This window comes from Gossypium hirsutum, chromosome A07 (assembly GCF_007990345.1).
Source record: "Gossypium hirsutum isolate 1008001.06 chromosome A07, Gossypium_hirsutum_v2.1, whole genome shotgun sequence".
Lineage (NCBI taxonomy): Eukaryota > Viridiplantae > Streptophyta > Magnoliopsida > Malvales > Malvaceae > Gossypium > Gossypium hirsutum.
The window spans coordinates 31,643,567-31,664,510 of NC_053430.1; the positions used below are offsets into that span (position 1 = coordinate 31,643,567).

Here is a 20,944-nt window from a genome sequence, read left to right on the forward strand (position 1 = left end):
AGAGAGATATGGCGAAGTCAAAGGTATATAGAGGAAGAGTACGAGGACGATACCAATAACACCAAAGAGATGACTGAAAATAAAAATAATCCGCTGCCTTCTGTGGTTGCCACAAATCCAGTGAATCAGAATCCTGCTCCTCGTACTATGCATGACTATGTTAAGCCCAATTTAACATGAACTAAATCGAGTATACCTAAAACTATTCAAATGATACAACAGTTTATTCAGTTTGATGGTTTGCAGGACAAGGATCCAAACACTCATTTAGCAAATTTTCTGGAATTCTGCGACGTCTTTAAGATCAATGGCGTTTTTGACGATGTCATTCACCTTCGGTTGTTTCCCTTCTCATTAAAGAATAAGGCTAAACAATGGTTGAAATCGTTACCACGAAGGTCAATCACTACTTGGGAACAAATGACCGCAAAAATTTTTACTCAAATATTTTTCGCCGACTAAAACAGCTAAATTGAAGAATGATATCTCTTCTTTTGTGCAGATGGATTTAGAAATACTATATGATCCATGGGAGAGATACAAGGATTTATTGAGAAGGTGCCCTCACCATGAGTTACCTCTTTGGCTACAGGTTCAAACTTTCCACAACGGTTTGAATCCTTCAACTAGACAAATGGTCGATGCAGCCGCCGGTGGTACTTTGAATAATAAAACACTTGGGGAGGCTTATGAATTTATTAAAAAGATGTCACTAAATAACTATCAGTGGCAAGTTATGAGGACAAAGCCTATTAAAGCAGCTGGTGTTTTTAACCTTGACGCGGTCACCATGTTATCTAACTAGGTAGAGCTCTTAAATAAAAAGATTGATGGTTTATGTGTTTCTGCGTAGGTACATCCGGTGATGCAGTGTGATACAAATGGAGGAGGGATAAATAATCCAGAATGCCTAGCCTATGACGATAGTACTACGAACAAACAAGTCAACTATATGGGTAACATTTCTAGACCACAGAATAATCCATATAGTAATACTTACAATGCAGGTTGGAGGAACCATCCCAACTTCTCTTGGGGTGGTCAAGGCAATCAAAGACCACAACCCTCTCCAGGTTTTCAATCACCTTACCAGCAGGAAAAAAAGCCGAACCTCGAGGAGATGCTAACAAAATTCATCTCGGTGCTAGAAACACGTTTTCAAAACATCGAAACAGCACTTAAAAATCAGAAGGCATCGATTCAAGTTCTCAGGACTCAAATAAGTCATCTTGCTAAGATGATCTTAGAAAGACCACAAGGTAACTTGCCCAACAACATCGAAACTAACCCAGAAGAGCAACTTCATGCGATTACAGTTTAATATAAAGAAGGTTAGTTGAGTCCACACCAGAACCAAGGTAAGAAACTATGGGAAGCCAAGATAAGGTGGATGAAAGCCAGAATAAACAAAAATCAGTAAGCAGATAATACACATCTCGTGTGCCATACCCTAAAGCGATAAAGAAAGACAGCACAGATGAACAATTCAGTAAATTTCTTAACATCTTAAAAAAGTTACATATTAACTTACTGTTTATTGAAGCTCTTTCGCAGATGCCCAATTCAGTGAAATTTTTAAAGGAGCTTCTAGCAAACAAACAGAAGTTAGATGATTCGTCGCATGTGAAATTAAATGCAGTTTGCTGGGCAATTATACAAAATAAACTACCCAACAAGTTAATTGATTTAGGGAGTTTTACTATTCTTTGTTTAATCGATAGTTTAAATGTTGATAATACTTTAGCCGATTTAGGGGCAAGTATAAATGTCATGCCCTATAAAATGTTTAAACAACTAGGTATTGGGAAACCTAAACAAACTAGGATGAGTATACAACTGGCAGATAAAACTATTAGATTTTCTACGGGTATTGTTGAGGACGTACGCATTAATATTGATAAATTCATACTCCCAGTAGACTTTGTTGTTTTAGATATAGAAGAGGACGGTGACATTTCTTTAATCTTAGGACGACCCTTTTTAGCGACTGTTAATACTATTATTAATGTTGGTATAGGTGAACTGAAACTTCGTGCAGGTGATGAAATGGTTATTCTTCAGGCTCTTGATTCAATTGAGATATCAAGTAATGACGATAACCTTATAAATTCGGTTAATAAGACAAATTGTGTGATACAACCCTCTTTGCAGGAAAAATTTTTGAGTAACATAAATGAGCCACGATTTAGTTTATTCACTAATAATGAAACCATCCACGAACGACGAATGTTATAGATAGATGAACTAGACGAAGGGCAGATTCATGGCAAGGAGGAGAAAAAGCAACACCATGACGAGTTCAATGAGAGAACCAATCAATTCAAAGTTGGGGACCAAGTCTGGCTAGACAAAAAGGACCCTCGAATTACCACTACAGAGCTCAACACAAATGAAACGACTCCTTTTACGGTACTCAAAGTCTTTCTACACGGTACAATCGAGGTAACCCATTCGCATTTTGGCACTTTTAAGGTAAGCAGTACTCGAATTAAACCTTATTTAAATAAAGGAATTGACAGCAAGAAAGAGGAGTTTCGACTCCGTGATCCATCGTGACCATGTGAATATGAGGTAAGTTGAGCTTAGACTCTAAATAAGTGCTTCTCGGGAGGCAACCCGAGCACTAACACCAATAACTAGTTTATTTTATCTATTTCTCATGTTAAATGCAGGATTTTGACCCACACGGCCTGGACACATTGGCGTGGCCTATGCTGTATGCTCTAACATGGGTTAAACAGTGTGTTACACGACCTGGCAACATGGCCGTGCGACCCACACGGCTGGGACACACGGGCGTGTCCCAGGCCGTGTGAAAACTGGAGCTAGAATTTCAAATTTTAAACAAGTCAGAGAGCTCTACGGGTAAGGTACACGGCCGTATGATCGGACACAAGGGCGTGTGAGATGCCACACAAGCGTGAGAAAAGTGAACAAAATTGCACACGGTTGTGCGATACGGCCATGTGAAACACACGAGTGTATCTGAGGTCATGTAACGAGTAAGCTAATATTTTCCTCGATGAACACGGGCTGGAATTTGAGCCACACGGCCGTGTGGCCCAACACGGGCCGTTACACGACCGTGTCACCTATAAAAGTCTCAAAACCCTAAAATTTTATTTTTTGTCTTCTTTTCCAAATTTCCCCAACCAGCTATCGCTCACTCCTCCTCCGGCCACCAACCCCATCTTTTCTCCCTCTCTTTTCCGTCCTAAAGCCGTACTTACCCCCTCTTCCCCTTCCATTCTTTTCTTTTCCTTTACTTTCCCTCTTGCCTCACCTCGAGCCCATGACCCTCAAACCACTCTACCTCCAGCACCATTCCCCCTCATTCACCGCTAATTCCTCGTCGCAAGAACCCCCTTCCACCTAAGACGCAGCCCTCCCTAAGCCAAACTCCCTCCTCCTCTCCCTTATTCGGCCTCAAACCTCAAGCCACACTGTACGACTAACGACCAAACCCAGCTACATGCCCCTTTGTTCCACCACCGTCTGCATCTCCGATCACTGCCCGTGGTTTCCTCTTTTACATTCACCTTTATTTTATTTTAGTTTTACTTATTTATTTCTTTATTTGTTATTTCTTAATTGTTATTCTATTTTAATTTTAGTTTAAATTTTTCTTGTTATTTTAGAGGATATTAATTTGGTACAACTAGATTAGTTAGCTTTTATTTTTAGACATCTGTATTTTCATATAGCTTATTACTTCATATTAGGCTCTTGCTGCTATTCTATATTTCTTTCTAGTGGTTTCATTATGTGCATTATTCTGCATCACTTGCTTTTTATTTGGATTCTGCTAATTAGTATTATTATATTATAGGTCAATGTCTTTAATAGTTCTATTGTTTACGTTTAATTTAGATTTCGATTCCTTATTGGCTCATATCTATCTTGACTTAGCCAATTGCTTTCTTGTAGATTTCTCATGACGAACACTCAAGGTAAATCCAAAGTCGACGTCCCTATTTTGAAAAAGCAGAAGGGTCCTAGCGCGACCTCCTCGAACGCCTCGACCGAAGCTCGTCACCCTTTTCTTTGATTGTCATCAGGCCCACAGGATGACCTATTCCAGCTTCTCCGTACACGACCATTGGAAGTGGGCCGCTGTATAGATTGGACCACCTTAGAGCAGGTCCATCTTGCCCACCTTGTTCGATTCCATATCGCCACTACCCCGTGGAATCGGTTCTTTGTGATTATCGAGCCCACCTATTCAGAGTTTACCTTGGATTTTTTTCACTACTTTTTACCTACACCATGTGATGAATACCCATGACGAGGCCGGTACTATCACTTTTAGACTTGGTGGACTCGTACGATATATAAGTGTACCAGAGTTTAGAGTTGCTTTGGGCCTCTACACGGAGAAATTTATGTCTTTCAAGGATTTTCTACATCTTAACCATTACATACCCTACTCGCCCTTCTACTGTTGGACTAACCTTACGTCAAGCATTGTTCCCTATGACACAAGTCGCTCAAAGGTGACTTTTCTTCCTCTAGCACTAAGCTACATCCATGCCATCTTGGCTCACACCTTGATTGGGAGGAAAGAGAGCACTGACATCGTTAGCACCATCGATGCTTACTTCTTATGGAGCATGGAAACTGGTCATGTATTTGATTTGGCATACTTTATCGCCCTTGCTTTTCGCCACCAGACAGAGCGTCATAGGAGGGGCCCTATCTCCCTTAGCCCCACGTAACTCGCCTCGCTCAACACTTCGGCCTCTTCGACACTCTAGAGATGTCATCGACACTCACACTAGTAGGCCAGATGTCTCCTCAAGAAATTTCTAGTACGATCCACATGAGGATAATCGAGCGACGTCATAGATTCGATCCCCTTCAGTATCAGTTAGCTCATTTTGATGGTCAGGATGATCTAAAGGACATTACTGAGGACATTCCTCCCCTTCATGAGGACCCACCTCCACCACCATCACAGAGTCATCGCCCCGCTGCTGGCACCTTGACAGACATATCTGAGCAACTCACTCACTTTGAGCAGCAGTGTTTTGAGCGGTTCGACAGCATCGATGCCACTCTTCGTTAGATTTGCCACCACCTTCACATATCTCCTTTGGCACCGTCGACCCACGAGGCATCTGATAATGAGGACCTTTGAGTCCATTTATTTTATTATTAGTATTATTTTTAATTTTAATTTTATTTTCTTTTATTTATTTTTGAAGACTTATGTTTTATAGTTTGAACTATGTTTATCTTTATGGTTATTATCGAGTAATCCCTTAATCCTCTTTCACAGTTGTGTTTATTTTCTTATTAGTAACTCAGAATCATGCCTTTCATTGACCTTATCTGCAATTCTAGCTTTCGTTATTCCAAGGATTTCATCCAAAAATTTAGGGTAGTTTCGCTTCTCCTCCTGTCTTCTGCTATGATGCTTATATTGTTATTATCTGTCTTTGTACATTGAGGACAATGTACATCTTAAGTGTGGGGAGGTTATTTATATGATTATTTGAAAATCCCTGACTTATGCCTTTTGTTTAAGTAATTTGCTCATATTACTTTTAAAATGAATTCTTTGTAATTTGTGATTTTCATTGATATGTTTTAGATTAAATTCATAGATACATGTGCATTGATGGTTTAAACTTTAGGATACTAGATAATCAAGCTTGACAAGTCTATTTTTCGTAATAAAAGTTTTTAGTTTGTTTCCCTAAATTAAGGTATTACCTTGAAGTTGAAAATTACAAGATTGACGTCAAAAATCATATTTCTTGTGAGATTTTGAGCCTTTAGAGCATACATTTTTTCGTGCTCACTTTATTATTGGTTGTGAGTGTGTCAATATTGAATTGTTATTATAGAACTTGCTTCAATTATACATGTCGAGACCACACCTTTGATTTGATATATTGAGATGATAAAGGCACCTAGGTTTTAACCCACTTACCTCACAAAAAGCCTACCTTCATAATTAACCCTTAGTGAACCCCTTTGAGCTTAACAAACCATTTCTTAATTTACCCAAAATTTTAAACCCCTACATCATACTTTTTGATTCATTGAGAATTTTTCCTATTTTATTGATCCCCTTTTTGTAGAGATTTGATTTGGTTAATTGTCTAACTATGTTTTTTTATTTTAATTGTAAAATTTTCTCTCATTATTCATTAATCCTTGCTTTAAAAAAAGGAAAAAATTGTATACATATATGTTGATTATTATTCTTTGTTTTGAGCTTAAGTATTTAATTCTATTTTCTGAGAAGAAGCTCAAGTTTATCTTTAATATTGATGTAATTATTTAGTGTTAGTTTATTCTTCTAGTTAGGTAATTTATCAATTCGATCTCGATTCTAACCTTCTTTTTCAGCCTTTTTTCCACACCTTTAACCCAAGCCCCGTTACAACCCTATAAAGACTTTTTGATTGGTATATCATCTTATTTATAGTGGTGGAGATTTAATTTTCGTGCAAGCCTAAGGTAATAACTTTTCATGCTTGACTCTTGAGTGCTTAATTTTTTAACCTTAAACACTTTGAGTGATTTGAGTGATCTTTTAGAGAGGATGTCAATTCTAGTCAGTTTTGGATTAAAGGTAATTATTTAAATAAGGGGAAATACCTATGTTTTCATGGTTTAAAAATGCTTGACTTTGATTGTTGGTGCATTTAGTGCTTTTTTAAGTTGAATTATTAATGTATGATTATTTGTGAAATTGTGATAAAATATTATTAATGAAAATTATGAATTAAGAGAGTTAATTTTAAATTTTGAGTTGAGAATTTTGCTTGAGGACAAGCAAATGCTTAAGTGTAGGGATATTTGATAAACCTCAAAAGTAACATATTTTAATCTCATACTTGGCATATTTTTGGATGATTTAACATAATATTTAGTGAATTTGATGCTCCTAATCCTTTAATTTCATTTTCTATATCTAGACAAGCATAGGAAAGCGAAAAGTGTAAGAAAAAGGCCAAAAAAAGGGGGGACAAAATAGATTTATTTCAGTGCTACACACGGCTCAGACACTTCCACACGGGTAAACCACACGCCTGTGTAAGACACACGGGCAGGCCACATGCTCGTGTGACATGGCTGTGTCGACTAAAAACCAACTCAGAATTACACACGGCTTGAGCACCTTCACACGGGCGTGGCACACGGCTGTGTCCCTGTTGAACCCAAGTCTAATTCTACTCAGAAAAAGGCCACTTTTGAGGGTTTTGAAGCATTTCAAAATCTATATAAATTCCTTAGAAGAGGATTAATAGGGGACACGGAGAGTAGAAGGCAGAGAATACCCGAAGACAACCAACGGAATCAGCTCGGAAGTAGGATCTACTTCAAGCCTGAAGAACTCCATTCAGTTTCCTTAGAAGTTCTTTGGGTTTCTTTATGTTTTACTATTTTTCCAATTTTGAGATGTTTTTCTTAATTGTTATGAACTAAACTCCCTAAATTCCTAAGGGAGATGAAACATAAGACAGATCTTATTACTATTTGAATCATATGATAAATACTTGTTCTTATTCTCAATTATGAGTTTTAATCATTGCTTTAATATTCTAGGATATTAAATCAAGTTTTGATGTGCTTATTCAGTGGAGCATACTATTTGAATCATATGATAAATACTTGTTCTTATTTTCAATTATGAGTTTTAATCATTGCTTTAATATTCCAGGATATTAAATCAAGTTTTGATGTGCTTATTCAGTGGAGTAAAAGTCCTTGTTTAAGAGTAGATCTTCCATAATTAAGCGGAATTGCATGTAATCCTAGAGATAGGACAACATAAATCTGTCGGATTAGAGTCAAATCTAATCAGAGAGTCCATAGATCAAGTTAATGCGACAATAGGGGTTTTAATTAGAAAGAGATTTCGATTAATCAACCTAGAATCAGTTGTTTTTAGTCTCGAAAGAGATATTAACATAAGCTAGGGATTCCTACGGATTAAGTCAAGCGAATAAATCTCTAATTCAGAAGTAATAAGTGAAGTCTAGGTAGATTCTTCCTTGGGTATTGTCTTCTCCATCAGTTTTCCAAAAGTATTTTCCAACTTTAATCTCTGTTGTGTTCTTAGTTAATTAGATAGTTAATCTTAGTTTAAAAACATCCCTTTAATTCTTAGGCTAGATAGTAAAAAGATAGTAATTACTAGTACTTTTAGTCCTTGTGGATACGATATTTCCGGTCTCACCATAACTATACTACTGTTCGATAGGTGCGCTTGCCTTAGTCGAATTTTTAGTTAGTTTAGCGACCATCAAGTTTATATATACATCAACGATTAACATTATAATATCATGTAATACTATATCTTTTATTATAATTTATAATATAATAGTAGTGCATTATATATTAATTATTATATATTATTATTTATTATTATACTAGTTGAAATATGCTTTAAGTCTTTATGCTTTTCGTACATTTGAAAGTTAGCCCTCATACTATATTTATATCATGTCATGTATTGATAATTTTTATATATGCACAAATTATTAATTATTATATATTATTGTTTATTATTATACTATTTGAAATATGCTCTACGCCCCTATATTTTTCGTACATTTAAAAGTTAGCCCTCCTACTATATTATATAATGTTATATCATATCATATATTAATAATTTCTATATATGCATAAATGATTAATCATTATAATATCATGTAATGTTGTATCTTTTATTATAATCTATATCATAATTATAGTTATATATAATAGTAGTACATTATATATTACTTATTATATATTATTGTTTATTATTATACTAGTTGAAATATGCTCTAAGTCTCTATACTTTTCGTATATTTAAAAGTTAGCCCTCTTACTATATTATATAATGCTATATCATATCATATATTATTTTAATAGTTTATATATATGCATTTTTATGAAACACTATAATATAATGTAATACTATATTTTTTTTATTATAATCTATATTATTATAATAGTTATATATGTATTAACATTTTTAGTAATAGTTATATATTATAATATTATTTTATTTATTAGTAATATACTTATTTAATATGTCGGTTTAACGTCCAATTAGATAATCGATTTCAGTTTCGGTAATAATTATATATATTATATTATTATATTATCATTAAATTTTAATTTTATAGATTTTGATAATTATTAATTTCATATATTTATTATACATATATAATTATAGTATTAAAATATTTTATATTAAATTAATATTTTTAAAATTTTATTTCACTTTATAATTTAACATTAGAATTGTTATTAATTATTTTTCCTATTAATAAATTTTTAATATAAATATGAAATGTTTATGAATGCATTTTTTAAAATGAAGAATTATCATTAATTTATATTTGAAGTAATATTCTAAAATTATATTAATTATTAATGTTTATTATGGCAGTTCAGTTATAAAGTCGAGCTTTTTCAGGATTTGAGTCAAATTTATCTCGGGCTTGGGTCAGATCAGTCTCCAGTACGGGTCTGTTACGAGGCCGAGCTTTCTTGGGCTAGGGTTCTGTCAGGCTTGAATTTTCTCAAGTTCAAATTTGTTACAGGCTCAAGTTTTCTCGAACTCAAATCATTATGAGCTCAGATTGGCACGGACGAACTTTCATGCTCGGGCTTGTTTTGCCAGCTTTACCTTACGATTTAAGAATATATTAAATTAATGCCTAGTTTGATTATTAGTGTAATAACATGAGAAAAAAGCTTGATTTATTAAGTATGTATTACAATAGCTCGATATAAAATAAAGAATAGTTAGTACAAATTTAAACTTAAAATTAAAAAGATAAGTAATAGCTCTTGTAAAAAATAATACCTCTTCAAAATAAATGAAAAAAATTCCTTTTATTTACTAAAAATATATCATAAAAGTGACTAAATATTATCAATTTAATTAGTTTGCTGCTAACTCATATACTAAAAACATGTATAAAAAATAATACACCTACCAATCGTAGCATTAGAGTTGAATTGAGTTAAATCACTAAATGAAATCTCTTTCTGGAAAAGTTTACAAGTACATTCAACGTACAAATATTAGTATGTATCTAAATAATTACAAAGTGTAGAATCAAACTATTACAATACAAATAGACTAAAAATTGGAACAAAGTGTAGGATTAAACAATTACAACACAAATAGACTAAGAATTAAAATAAATTAAGCTAAAATTAATCAATCTAACTAAAACTCACATATGACAACAACACATAGTAAGAATAAAAAACCCACACGTATAACTCACATAATGATTTTTAATGTTAGATACTCTAAATCTAAAATCTTTACCTTAATAATTCTGCATCAATTTCATAATTTGATACTTTGTCACAAACAAAATCCAATCCCCATGGAAACCATCCTTGCGCTAAAAGTCGAGAGTGCTCTATCTGGTGATTCACAGAAACAGTTCAAAACTGTGGCTGGGTTGAGGGTGAGTGGTGACTTTTTTTAGGGAAGCATGGTGAAGGACGAGATCTCCCTTTTTAGGGTCGCACGGGCTAGGGGCACGGGCGTGTGTCCAGACCGTGTAACTCACTATTTTGGAATTAAGGTCACACAAGCCAAAGACATAGGTGTGTGTCTAGGCCGTGTGAGTGACATTATGGGTTTCAAGTCACACGGGCGTGTGTGTAGCCATGTGCTAGACTGTGTAACTCATTTTTTTGAGCCACACGATCGTGTGTTGGGCCATGTGATAGACCGTGTGTGATATTAAGAGGGCCACACAAGCATATGTTAGACCATGTAGACCACACAGGCCAACCACCCAGGCTGTGTGAATCCACACGAGCGTATAGGCTAAAAATCATAATTTTTCGTAGGGTCATAATCACAGTTCAAATCGAACGTGGGCTTACCACAAGGTCCATATGATCTGAATTAGATAATGAGACTGTTATCTGACAATATGTTACTAAGTAATCTATTATATATATATAGTTAACATGAAATCTGATAAGTAACTATGATAGCCTTACATGAGAATGATCTGAATTGTTATTTTTGTATACGCATATCTGATATCTGTTAAATCTGCATCTGCATTGGGTTGGGATTGTGAAAAGGAGGAAATGTGGACAGTTTAATAATCTGTCGAACTTAGTGGCTAAGCCACAAACTTATATCTAACTTTGGCGAGTTTTCGTACTCTAATTTGACAGCTTGACTGCAATCTTTCTGAAATGTGACACATAGTTACTATGCAGTGTGTAGGGATGGATTGGTACTTGATACCCTATATGGTGTGTAGAGATGGATGGAGATTGTGTGTAACAGCTAGGAGCAGGAATCTACATCTGTATTTGAATTGTTCTGCAATTGTGTTTGATATCCTCTGTTTCTGTATTCGATTTTGAGAATTGATTGACTAAAGACGAACTAAAATTGCATTTGTTATATTACTATTTAATTGAGAATGTAAGTTATACATTGAGTTGTAAAGTCATTTAGTCTATTTTTTTGGATTACAAGTAACCCATAAACTTAGGCAAGTCGGCGTGCTAGGAGCTCGGTCATCTCTCTTTAGTTATTTTTCTGTTTTATAAACTTATGCTATTGTATGTTTATTTTGGATTACATTTTGAAAGTTTGTATTTCCATGTTTGATTTAACTATTTCATGATTTTAGATTGTTGAATTTCAAGTAGTTAAAGGTTAGTTTGTTTTGAGATAATTGGTGTAGCCTCCAAACTTGGTCTTAACTTCTAGATCGGGTATGTAGTGTTACATGTAGTTTTCATTTCATGGTATTTCAAGTTTTTTTTTTTTACTTTTAATTAATGTTTTTAATGCATCAACTCATCTAGTTAATGATTAAATAATAGTGATTTCATCCTCTAGTCCTAGGTTTGATCCTTTTTATAGGCATATTTGTATTTTATATTTCATGTTGTTTCAAGCTTTTTTTTTAATTAGTGTTTTTAATTAATAAATATATAGTTTTCAAGTTTTTTATTTTAATTCATCTTTTTAATTAATAACTCTTTTATTTATAAAATCAAACAATTATTGCAAATATTGTTGTTTTTAGTAAATATAATTTTTATATGTGTAATATTTATTTTTCAATCAATATCATGAGTGAAGTAAATTTTAGTATTATATATTTTTGTATATGCATTTAAAATATTTCACATATAAACATAATGATATTTAAAATAATTAATTGAAATATTTCACTTATAAAAGTATTTGAAATATCATACCCACTATGTTGATGAAAAATAATGATATTTTAAATACTTTACACATAAAAATAATAATTATATTTGAAATAATTATTTCATTTTATAATATTAAAAATCACCATACCCATAATATAGGTAGAGAAGATAAATATTTGACATGAAAATATTATATATAAAGAAAAATTAGTTGATGTTTATATTATATATAAAGGAGCTATTAATTTCAAATATTTTTAACATAATGATATATATAATATTTTTATTATATAATTACATATTTATTATTTGATGTTATAAATAAAATAATTATTAATTAAAAAAACTTGAAACAATATGAAATAAAAAATACAAATGTGCTTAAAAGAGGAATTAAACTTGGGACTCATGGATAAAATTATTATTTAATCATCTAACTAAGGGAGCTAATGCATTAAAAATATTAATTAAAAATAGAAAAAAGAAGAAACTTAAAATAATATGAAATAAAAATACAAATATGAGTAAAAGTGAAATTGAACCCGAAAGTTAAAATAAAACTACTAACAATTAACCATTTAAATAAAAGAGTTAATAAATAAAACAGAAAAAAATCGGAAAGCACTAAAGGACACACTTTCAGACCTCATCTGAAAGTGCGTCTTAGTTCCTCTCTTCAAAATCGACCTATTTTTTTTTACTTTTCTATTTTTTTAATTTTATTTTGATATATTGAGCAAATTTAGCAAAAACAAAAAAGGCAACAATAATTTTATTTTGAAGGAAGTGGTATTGGGTGCGACGCCCCTTTCAAAAGCGGTGGAGATGACTCAGATAGCGATTTACTGCTTTTACAATTTTCATGTTTAATCTTCGTATCGAAGGCCACTAGTTTTTACACTTCCTTCAAATATCAGTGCTCTCTCTCTCTCTCTCTGTTTTTTCGCTCTTATTTTGTTGGCTTTACGTTTCTATTTTCAACATTCTCATTTATTTTCCTTCAAATCTCTCCTTCGCTCACCATTCTATCAAAGCTTCTCTCATTCTTTCGAACTCTGCTATTCTCACAGAAGATAATTAAGAAAAAGAAGGAAGTCAAATACAAATGAAGGTCTGCTTCCTATGTTGGATTCTGTTTTGTTACCTTTATTAGGTTCTGATTCTATATATGCTTTCTAATTTATATCTCTTTTTCCTTGAATCTTTGCTGTTGATGGGTTGTTCTTGAATCAAAGTTTGCTTTTGGGATAGTTTTTTTTTTTAAATGAATTTCTATATTCTTTTGGGTTCGTCTTCTTATGTGTTGTTCTAAGCAGTGAAAAAGATGAAAGTAAATACACAAAAAAACAAGTAGAGTAATTTTATTCTTGTTCATTTTCAGATTTGTAACTGGTATGTTTTTTTTAATTAATTACAGAAGGTTGTTTTGAAGTTGGATTTGCATGATGACAGAGCCAAGCAAAAGGCTTTAAAGACGGTCTCAACTCTTTCAGGTTCCCTTCTAACCTTAAAGCTTTATTTCAGGCATTTTTCTTTTGTTTTGGTTTTCAAAACTATTTTAGGTTGACATGTTACAATCATCTTTCTAACGTTGTGTCTTTTGTTGGGAAGAAACCGAACAACCGAAACAAAGCGAAAGAACAACCGGTGTTCTTTCTCTCCCTATAACTCCTGTCAAAAATTATGGCAAGCACAATAGCACAAGATATGTTCTCTAGCAACCTTAATCAACCACAAATCAACTAATGCAACCACAACAAAAATAAATAGAGACACCGATATTTTTACGTGGAAAACCCCTCTAAATCAAGGGTAAAAACCACGGGACTTTAGAGTCTGATAAAGAGCTCCACTATCATCAAATTTTCGGCTACAAGATCACAATATCAAGCCTACAACAAGCATTCAACTCCGACAAGGCTAACAATATGTAATCTTTAGCAAAAGAGAGAAAAATGAGAGAACATCACCAAAAACGTAGCTGCTGAAAAAATGGGTATTTCCGATGCTACAAGACTCGGATGAAAAATCCGACCGTACAAAGTCAAGAACACCTTATCGCCTAGCTGCTGTCCAAAAATCAGCTCAATCGAACCACGGATGGACCTTCGATCGAAGAGTTGATCACTGCTGCACCAAGCTTGAAAAACTGATTTTTTCTATTCTCTTTTTCTCCAACGAGCTTCAATCTCACTCTCTGTTTCTCTCTGGATGTAATTGAGAATTTTTCTCTCAATTAAGAATGCTGCCCACTCCCACGTTAAAAGGCCAAAAAATTGGCTTTTGACAAAATCAAAAAAAGAAGGCAAAACATTGTGGCAAAAAATATGGGTTTCCCACATAGTGGGACCCATACCTAACAAATCTCCCCCTCCAACTATGTGGGGAATGCCTCCATGCCGGAGGTCAAACAACATGCTTCAAACTTTCCTCTTGGTAAGGCATTCGTCAACATATCAGCACCATTATCATTAGTGTGTATCTTCTCAAGCTCTAACAGCTTAGCTTCAAGAACATCTCGTATCCAATGGTACCTCACATCAATATGCTTAGATCTAGCATGAAAAGTTGAGTTCTTACCAAGATGAATAGCACTCTGGCTATCACAGTACAGGACATACTTCTCCTGAGTAAAACCAAGCTCATGCACAAACTTCTTCATCCAAAGCATCTCCTTACACGCTTCGGTTGCTGCAATGAACTCTGATTCGGTGGTGGACAATGCAACACACTTTTGCAGTCTCGATTGCCATGCCACAGCTCCCCCTGCATAAGTGATTAAGTAACCTAAAGTAGATCTCCTCGAGTCAATGTCTCTGGCCATGTTTGAATCTGTATACCCAACAAGAACAGGTTTCTCATTGCCGAAACAAAGTTTCATGTTGGAAGTGCCACGAAGATATCTCATAATCCACTTCACTGTATTCCAATGCTCTCTGCCTGGATTAGAAAGAAACCGACTAACTGTACCAACGGCATAAGCCAAGTCTGGTCTCGTGCAAACCATTGCGTACATCAAACTACCCACGGCTGAAGAGTAAGGAATTTTCTGCATCTCTTCCTTCTCCTTTTCTGTGGAAGGACTATGCTTAACACTCAATCTAAAGTGCATAGCAAAGGGAGTATTCACCGCTTTAGCTTTGTCCATACTAAACCTTTGAAGTACTTTCTCAATGTACCTCTCTTGTGATAACCATAATTTCTTGGCCTTTCTATCACGTGTCAGTCTTATGCCAAGAATTTGCTTTGCTGGCCCCAAATCCTTCATTGCAAAGGATTTACTCAACTCTTATTTCAACTTCTCAATTCTAGAAGCATTCTGACCAACAATAAGCATATCATCAACATAGAGCAAAAGAATAATAAAATCATCACCAGAGAATCTCTTAACAAACACACAATGACCAGAAGTAGTCTTCTTGTAGCCTTGCTCCCCCATAACAGACTCAAACTTCTTGTACCATTGCCTTGGAGCTTGCTTCAAACCATACAAGCTCTTCTTCAATCTGCACACATAGTCCTCTTTCCCTTGTGCAATAAAACCCTCTGGCTGCTCCATGTAAAGCTCTTCTTCCAAGTCACCATGAAGAAAAGCAGTTTTCACATCCATTTGTTCAACCTCTAGGTCATAACAAGCTGCCAAACTCAGTATAGTTCTGATAGAGGACATCTTCACAACCGGAGAAAATATTTCTTCAAAATCAACCCCCTTTTTCTGAGTATAACCCTTGACGACCAATCTAGCTTTGTATCGTGGAGATGAAGACTTCTCTTCTTGCTTTAACCTGTAAACCCACCGATTATTCAAAGCTCTTTTGCCCTTAGGCAGTTTCACCAATTCAAAAGTATGGTTCTCATGCAAGGATTGAAGTTCGTCTTTCATCGCTTCAACCCACTGATCTTTGCATTCACTCTCAATAGCCTCTTCATAACATTCAGGTTCTCCCCCGTCAGTCAAAAGAACATATTCATCAAGAGAATACCTGACAGAAGATCGTCGATCTCTGGAAGACCTTCGAAGTGGAACTGCTGGTGGAGCTATAGGTGCTTGTTGTTGATCATTCACAACATCATCCATGGGAGTATCAAAGTCACCTATAGTCTGATGGTCACCACTAACATCACCATGCACATCATCCTGGATAGGATCTGGTGAAGAGTCTAGGGGAACCGGATTCACATCGATCAAGTCACCACTACCTTGTGAATCCACTTTCTCCGTCTTATCAATGTCATCAATGGTCTGATCCTCAATGAAGACAACATCTTTGCTTCTCACGAGTTTCTTCTGAACTGGATCATAGAGTCTATAACCAAACTCACCATCTAGACCATAACCAATAAAAATGCATTGTCGAGCCTTGGCATCCAACTTGGATCTTTCATCATTTGGAACATGAACAAATGCTTTACAACCGAACACACGTAGGTGATCATATGACACATCTTTACCAAACCAAACTCTATCTGGCACATCACCTTTCAAAGGAACACTAGGAGACAGATTTATCACATGTGTCACTGTATTCAAAGCTTCAGCCCAAAATAATCTTGGTAACTTTGCATCTGACAACAAACATCTGACTCTCTCAATCAATGTTCGGTTCATTCTTTCAGCTAACCCATTTAACTGTGGAGTCTTTGGTGGTGTTCTCTGATGTCTGATTCCCTGTCGCAGACAATACTCATGAAACGACCCTGTGTACTCGCCACCATTATCAGTACGAATGCACTTCAACTTCTTCCCAGTTTCCCTTTCAACTGATGCTTGAAACTGTTTAAACACCTCAAAGACTTGATTTTTAGACTTCAAAGTGTAAACCCATAGCTTTCTTGAACAATCATCAATGAAAGTCACAAAGTAAAGTGCACCACCATGTGATCTTACTTTTATCGGACCACAAACATCTGAATGGACCAACTCCAGCAACTCTGATTTCCTATGAGGAGGATGGCTTCTAAATGAAACTCTTCTCTGCTTTCCTGCTAGACAATGAGCACAATTCTTCAGTGTAGCATTCTTTAAACCCGAAAGTTGATTCTTCTTCGTTAAACAGCTAAGCCCCTTTTCACTCATGTGACTGAGTCGTTTATGCCACAACTCAATTGAGCTATCATTCAGTGTCACATTCACCGTCTCTCGAGAAGTCAAAGCTTGCATCAAGTACAAATTTGAGCTCTTCTTTCCTCGAGCCACAACCAAGGAGCCTTTAGTTAGCTTCCACTGCCCTTCACTGAAGGTGTTACAGAATCCCTCACCATCAAGCTTTCCTGCAGAAATCAAATTCAAACGGACATCCGGTGCATGTCTGACATCCTTGAGAGTTAACTTTGTTCCATTGTTACTCACCAAGCTAACATCTCCCATACCAATAACCGAAACCAAACCATCATTACCTATCTTCAATACCCTAAAATCACCAGGAGTATAAGATGTGAAGAATTCCTTCCTCGACGTGACATGAAGTGATGCACCAGTATCAATCACCCAACTAGTCTCGTCGCATGCTAGGTTGACCAAATTCTCATCACAAATAACTAACAGATCTTCACGAGTAACAGTAGCAACTCGCTTAGATTTTTCATCGTCATTCCGATCGTGTTTATCACCACCATCTTTGTTCTCTTTCTTCCACTTGAAGCAATATTTCTTGATATGACCTTTCTTACCACAATGATGACACTCAAGATTCTTGTATCTCGATCTTGACTTGCTTCGGCTTTTATCTTTACCCTTTCCATCTTTGTCTCTGTTTCTCCCCTGTTCTCGATAACCAACACCTCGGACTGTGATGTAGAACCCTGAGATCTTCTTCTAACCTCTTCATTCAACACACCACTCTTAGCCAAATCCAAAGTAATAATACCCTGTGGGGCAGAATTAATGAGTGAGACTCGAAAGGTCTCCCAAGAGTCTGGTAGAGTAGCAAGCAACCAAAGTCCTAAAATCTCGTCATCAAATTTGACACCCATACCAAGTAACTGATTCATCACACTCTGAAATTCACTAACATGGTCAGCTATAGACATTACTTCTTTATATTTCAGCGCCATCATTTTCTTCAGCAAAAACAACTTGTTATTGCCCGACCTCGAAGCATACAAGCTTTCAAGCTTCTCCCACAATGTTCGAGCATGTGTCTCTTGATCAATGTGGTTGTAAACATTTTCTTCAACAAATTGCCGAATAAAGCCACACACTTGTTGATGCTCAAATTCTCATTCTTCATCACTTTTCGAATCGGGTTTTTGAGTAGTAAAGACCGGAAGATGCAAAGCCTTCACAAACAACAAGTCCTTCATTTTATTCCGCCAAAGTTGATAATTTGTGCCATTCAACATAATCATCTTGCTCGTATTAATTTCCATAATTACCTGACACAATAACCAAGCTCTGGTACCAGTTTGTTGGGAAGAAACCGAACAACCGAAACAAAGCGAAAGCACAACCGGTGTTCTTTCTCTCCCTATAACTCCTGTCAAAAATTATGGCAAGCACAATAGCACAAGATATGTTCTCTAGCAACCTTAATCAACCACAAATCAACTAATGCAACCACAACAAAAATAAATAGAGACACCGATATTTTTACGTGAAAAACCCCTCTAAATCAAGGGTAAAAACCACGGGACTTTAGAGTCTGATAAAGAGCTCCACTATCATCAAATTTTCGGCTACAAGATCACAATATCAAGCCTACAACAAGCATTCAACTCCGACAAGGCTAACAATATGTAATCTTTAGCAAAAGAGAGAAAAATGAGAGAACATCACCAAAAACGTAGCTGCTAAAAAATGGGTATTTTCGATGCTACAAGACTCGGATGAAAAATCCGACCGTACAAAGTCAAGAACACCTTATCGCCTAGCTGCTGTCCAAAAATCAGCTCAATCGAACCACGGATGGACCTTCGACCGAAGAGTTGATCACTGCTGCACCAAGCTTGAAAAACTGATTTTTCTATTCTCTCTTTTTCTCCAACGAGCTTCAATCTCACTCTCTGTTTCTCTCTGGATGTAATTGAGAATTTTTCTCTCAATTAAGAATGCTGCCCACTCCCACGTTAAAAGGCCAAAAAATTGGCTTTTGACAAAATCAAAAAAAGAAGGCAAAACATTGTGGCAGAAAATATGGGTTTCCCACATAGTGGGACCCATACCTAACTTCTTTGCAAGAGTTCAACCATGTGATAAAGTTTTCAACTTTTTATCCTTTTCTATATTGGACTTGGGTTCCAACTTTGATGATGAAACTTAACTGATTAGTAGACAACCAAAGATTTTAGTGTAAAGTATTTACTTGATAGCAGTCCAAATGGTTTTTTATATTAAACATAGAAAAGGATGGGACTGCTTAAAATATTTGTATGGCTTTGATCATTGGCTTGGACTGTTTTGCTGTCCCTTGATCAAGATTTCTCTTCAATAACTTGTAGATACAATTTTCTTAAAGGAATTGGTTTTAAATTCTGAGATCTGAGTCTAATACACTCAACTAGTCCGATTTGTCATGGATCATGAGTTTAAGTACTCAGAGACGCTAGTAGTCTTGCCAATATCGAGAGACAAAACTGTCTCTCCTAATTGAGGACAAGGACAAGACCGGACTTATGGAGCGTCGGAACCTCGAGGTGAAAGATTGTTAAAATGATTTGAGTTTATGGAAAGCAAGATTTGCCACGTCATAGTATTGTTCTTTTGAGCTGGCCTTGAAAAGGGGATGATCTTTTCTTTCCCACATTTGATTAACCTGCTTCATTATGTAAATTTGATAGGAATCGATTCCATTGCCATGGATATGAAGGCAAAGCAGTTGACAGTGATTGGAACAGTTGATCCAGTAAACGTGGTGAGCAAATTACGCAAGTACTGGCCAACTGACATAGTATCAGTGGGGCCAGCAAAAGAGCCAGAGAAGAAGGAGGAGCCAAAGAAGGAAGAACCCAAGAAAGAGGAGCCAAAGAAAGAAGAACCCAAGAAGGAAGAAGAGCAGAAGAAAGAAGAGCCTAAGAAGGAAGAACCAAAAAAGGAAGAACCCAAGAAAGAGGAAGAGAAGAAGAAGGAAGAGGAGAAAAAGCCACTGCCATTGCCACCCCCAGACCCTGTTTTGGAGCTTGTCAAGGCCTACAAGGCCTACAATCCTCATATGACCACTTACTACTACGTTCAAAGCATGGAAGAGAATCCCAACGCTTGTGTTATTTGTTAACCAAGGCTTTCGGGGAAAATGGCGAGGGAAAGATAACTTTCTCTAATTGGTGATGGATTTGAATGTCATCAATGAGACTAGGAGGTAAACCAAAGAAGACAACTCCTTCGTACATTAATCCTTTTTTTTTCATGTATAAGTAATGTGTTGTGTTTTCCTTGAAAAAAAAGTAATGTGTTGTGTAGAGACTAGAGTGAATAAATGAAATTTTGGAATTTGTTTTGAACCCATCAATCATATATTGTCCATTAATGCATACAATTTGGAGAATTCCTCAGAGCCACCGCCCAAGAAAAAAGATAAAGCAAAATCAAAATTATACCTTTGAATGGCAGCTGAAAAGCAAAAAGAAGTTAGGCCACTTGTTTGACACATCCATGTCCGTGGTGGGTCACAACCAAATTCTCATTTGGAGATTTCTTGACCGTCTTACCTGAAAACTGAAGGGTCCCAATTGCATTGGTCGGTTCATTCAAAATCAAGTCATCATTATTCTTTAGCAGGTTTCTAATTCACTCTACAAGCTAGGGCATCTCTTTATACTTCCATGACTGTATTTGCCATCT

The 20,944-nt window shown here is 35.5% G+C and overlaps 1 protein-coding gene and 1 non-coding gene across 4 annotated transcripts; one reads left to right on the top strand and one right to left on the bottom strand.

Moving 5' to 3' along the window:
- Positions 1-469: 469 nt before the first annotated feature.
- LOC121204018 (small nucleolar RNA R71) lies at positions 470-576 on the bottom strand. The gene has a single exon (XR_005898946.1). It is a non-coding gene; the product is annotated as a small nucleolar RNA R71 (small nucleolar RNA).
- Positions 577-13,014: 12,438 nt separating this feature from the next.
- LOC107955261 (heavy metal-associated isoprenylated plant protein 39) lies at positions 13,015-20,612 on the top strand. Of its 3 annotated transcripts, none has more exons than XM_016891003.2 (3): positions 13,015-13,279; positions 13,586-13,661; positions 19,945-20,612. In XM_016891003.2, exons 1-3 carry the CDS (start codon positions 13,274-13,276, stop codon positions 20,376-20,378), a joined length of 516 nt encoding a protein of 171 aa, XP_016746492.1. In that variant the 5' UTR covers positions 13,015-13,273; the 3' UTR covers positions 20,379-20,612. The 3 variants fall into 3 exon arrangements, with proteins under 3 accessions (XP_016746492.1, XP_016746493.1, XP_040974034.1); XM_016891004.2 differs by having other exon boundaries at positions 13,041-13,321; XM_041118100.1 differs by lacking the exons at positions 13,015-13,279; positions 13,586-13,661 and adding an exon at positions 19,131-19,800.
- Positions 20,613-20,944: the final 332 nt, after the last annotated feature.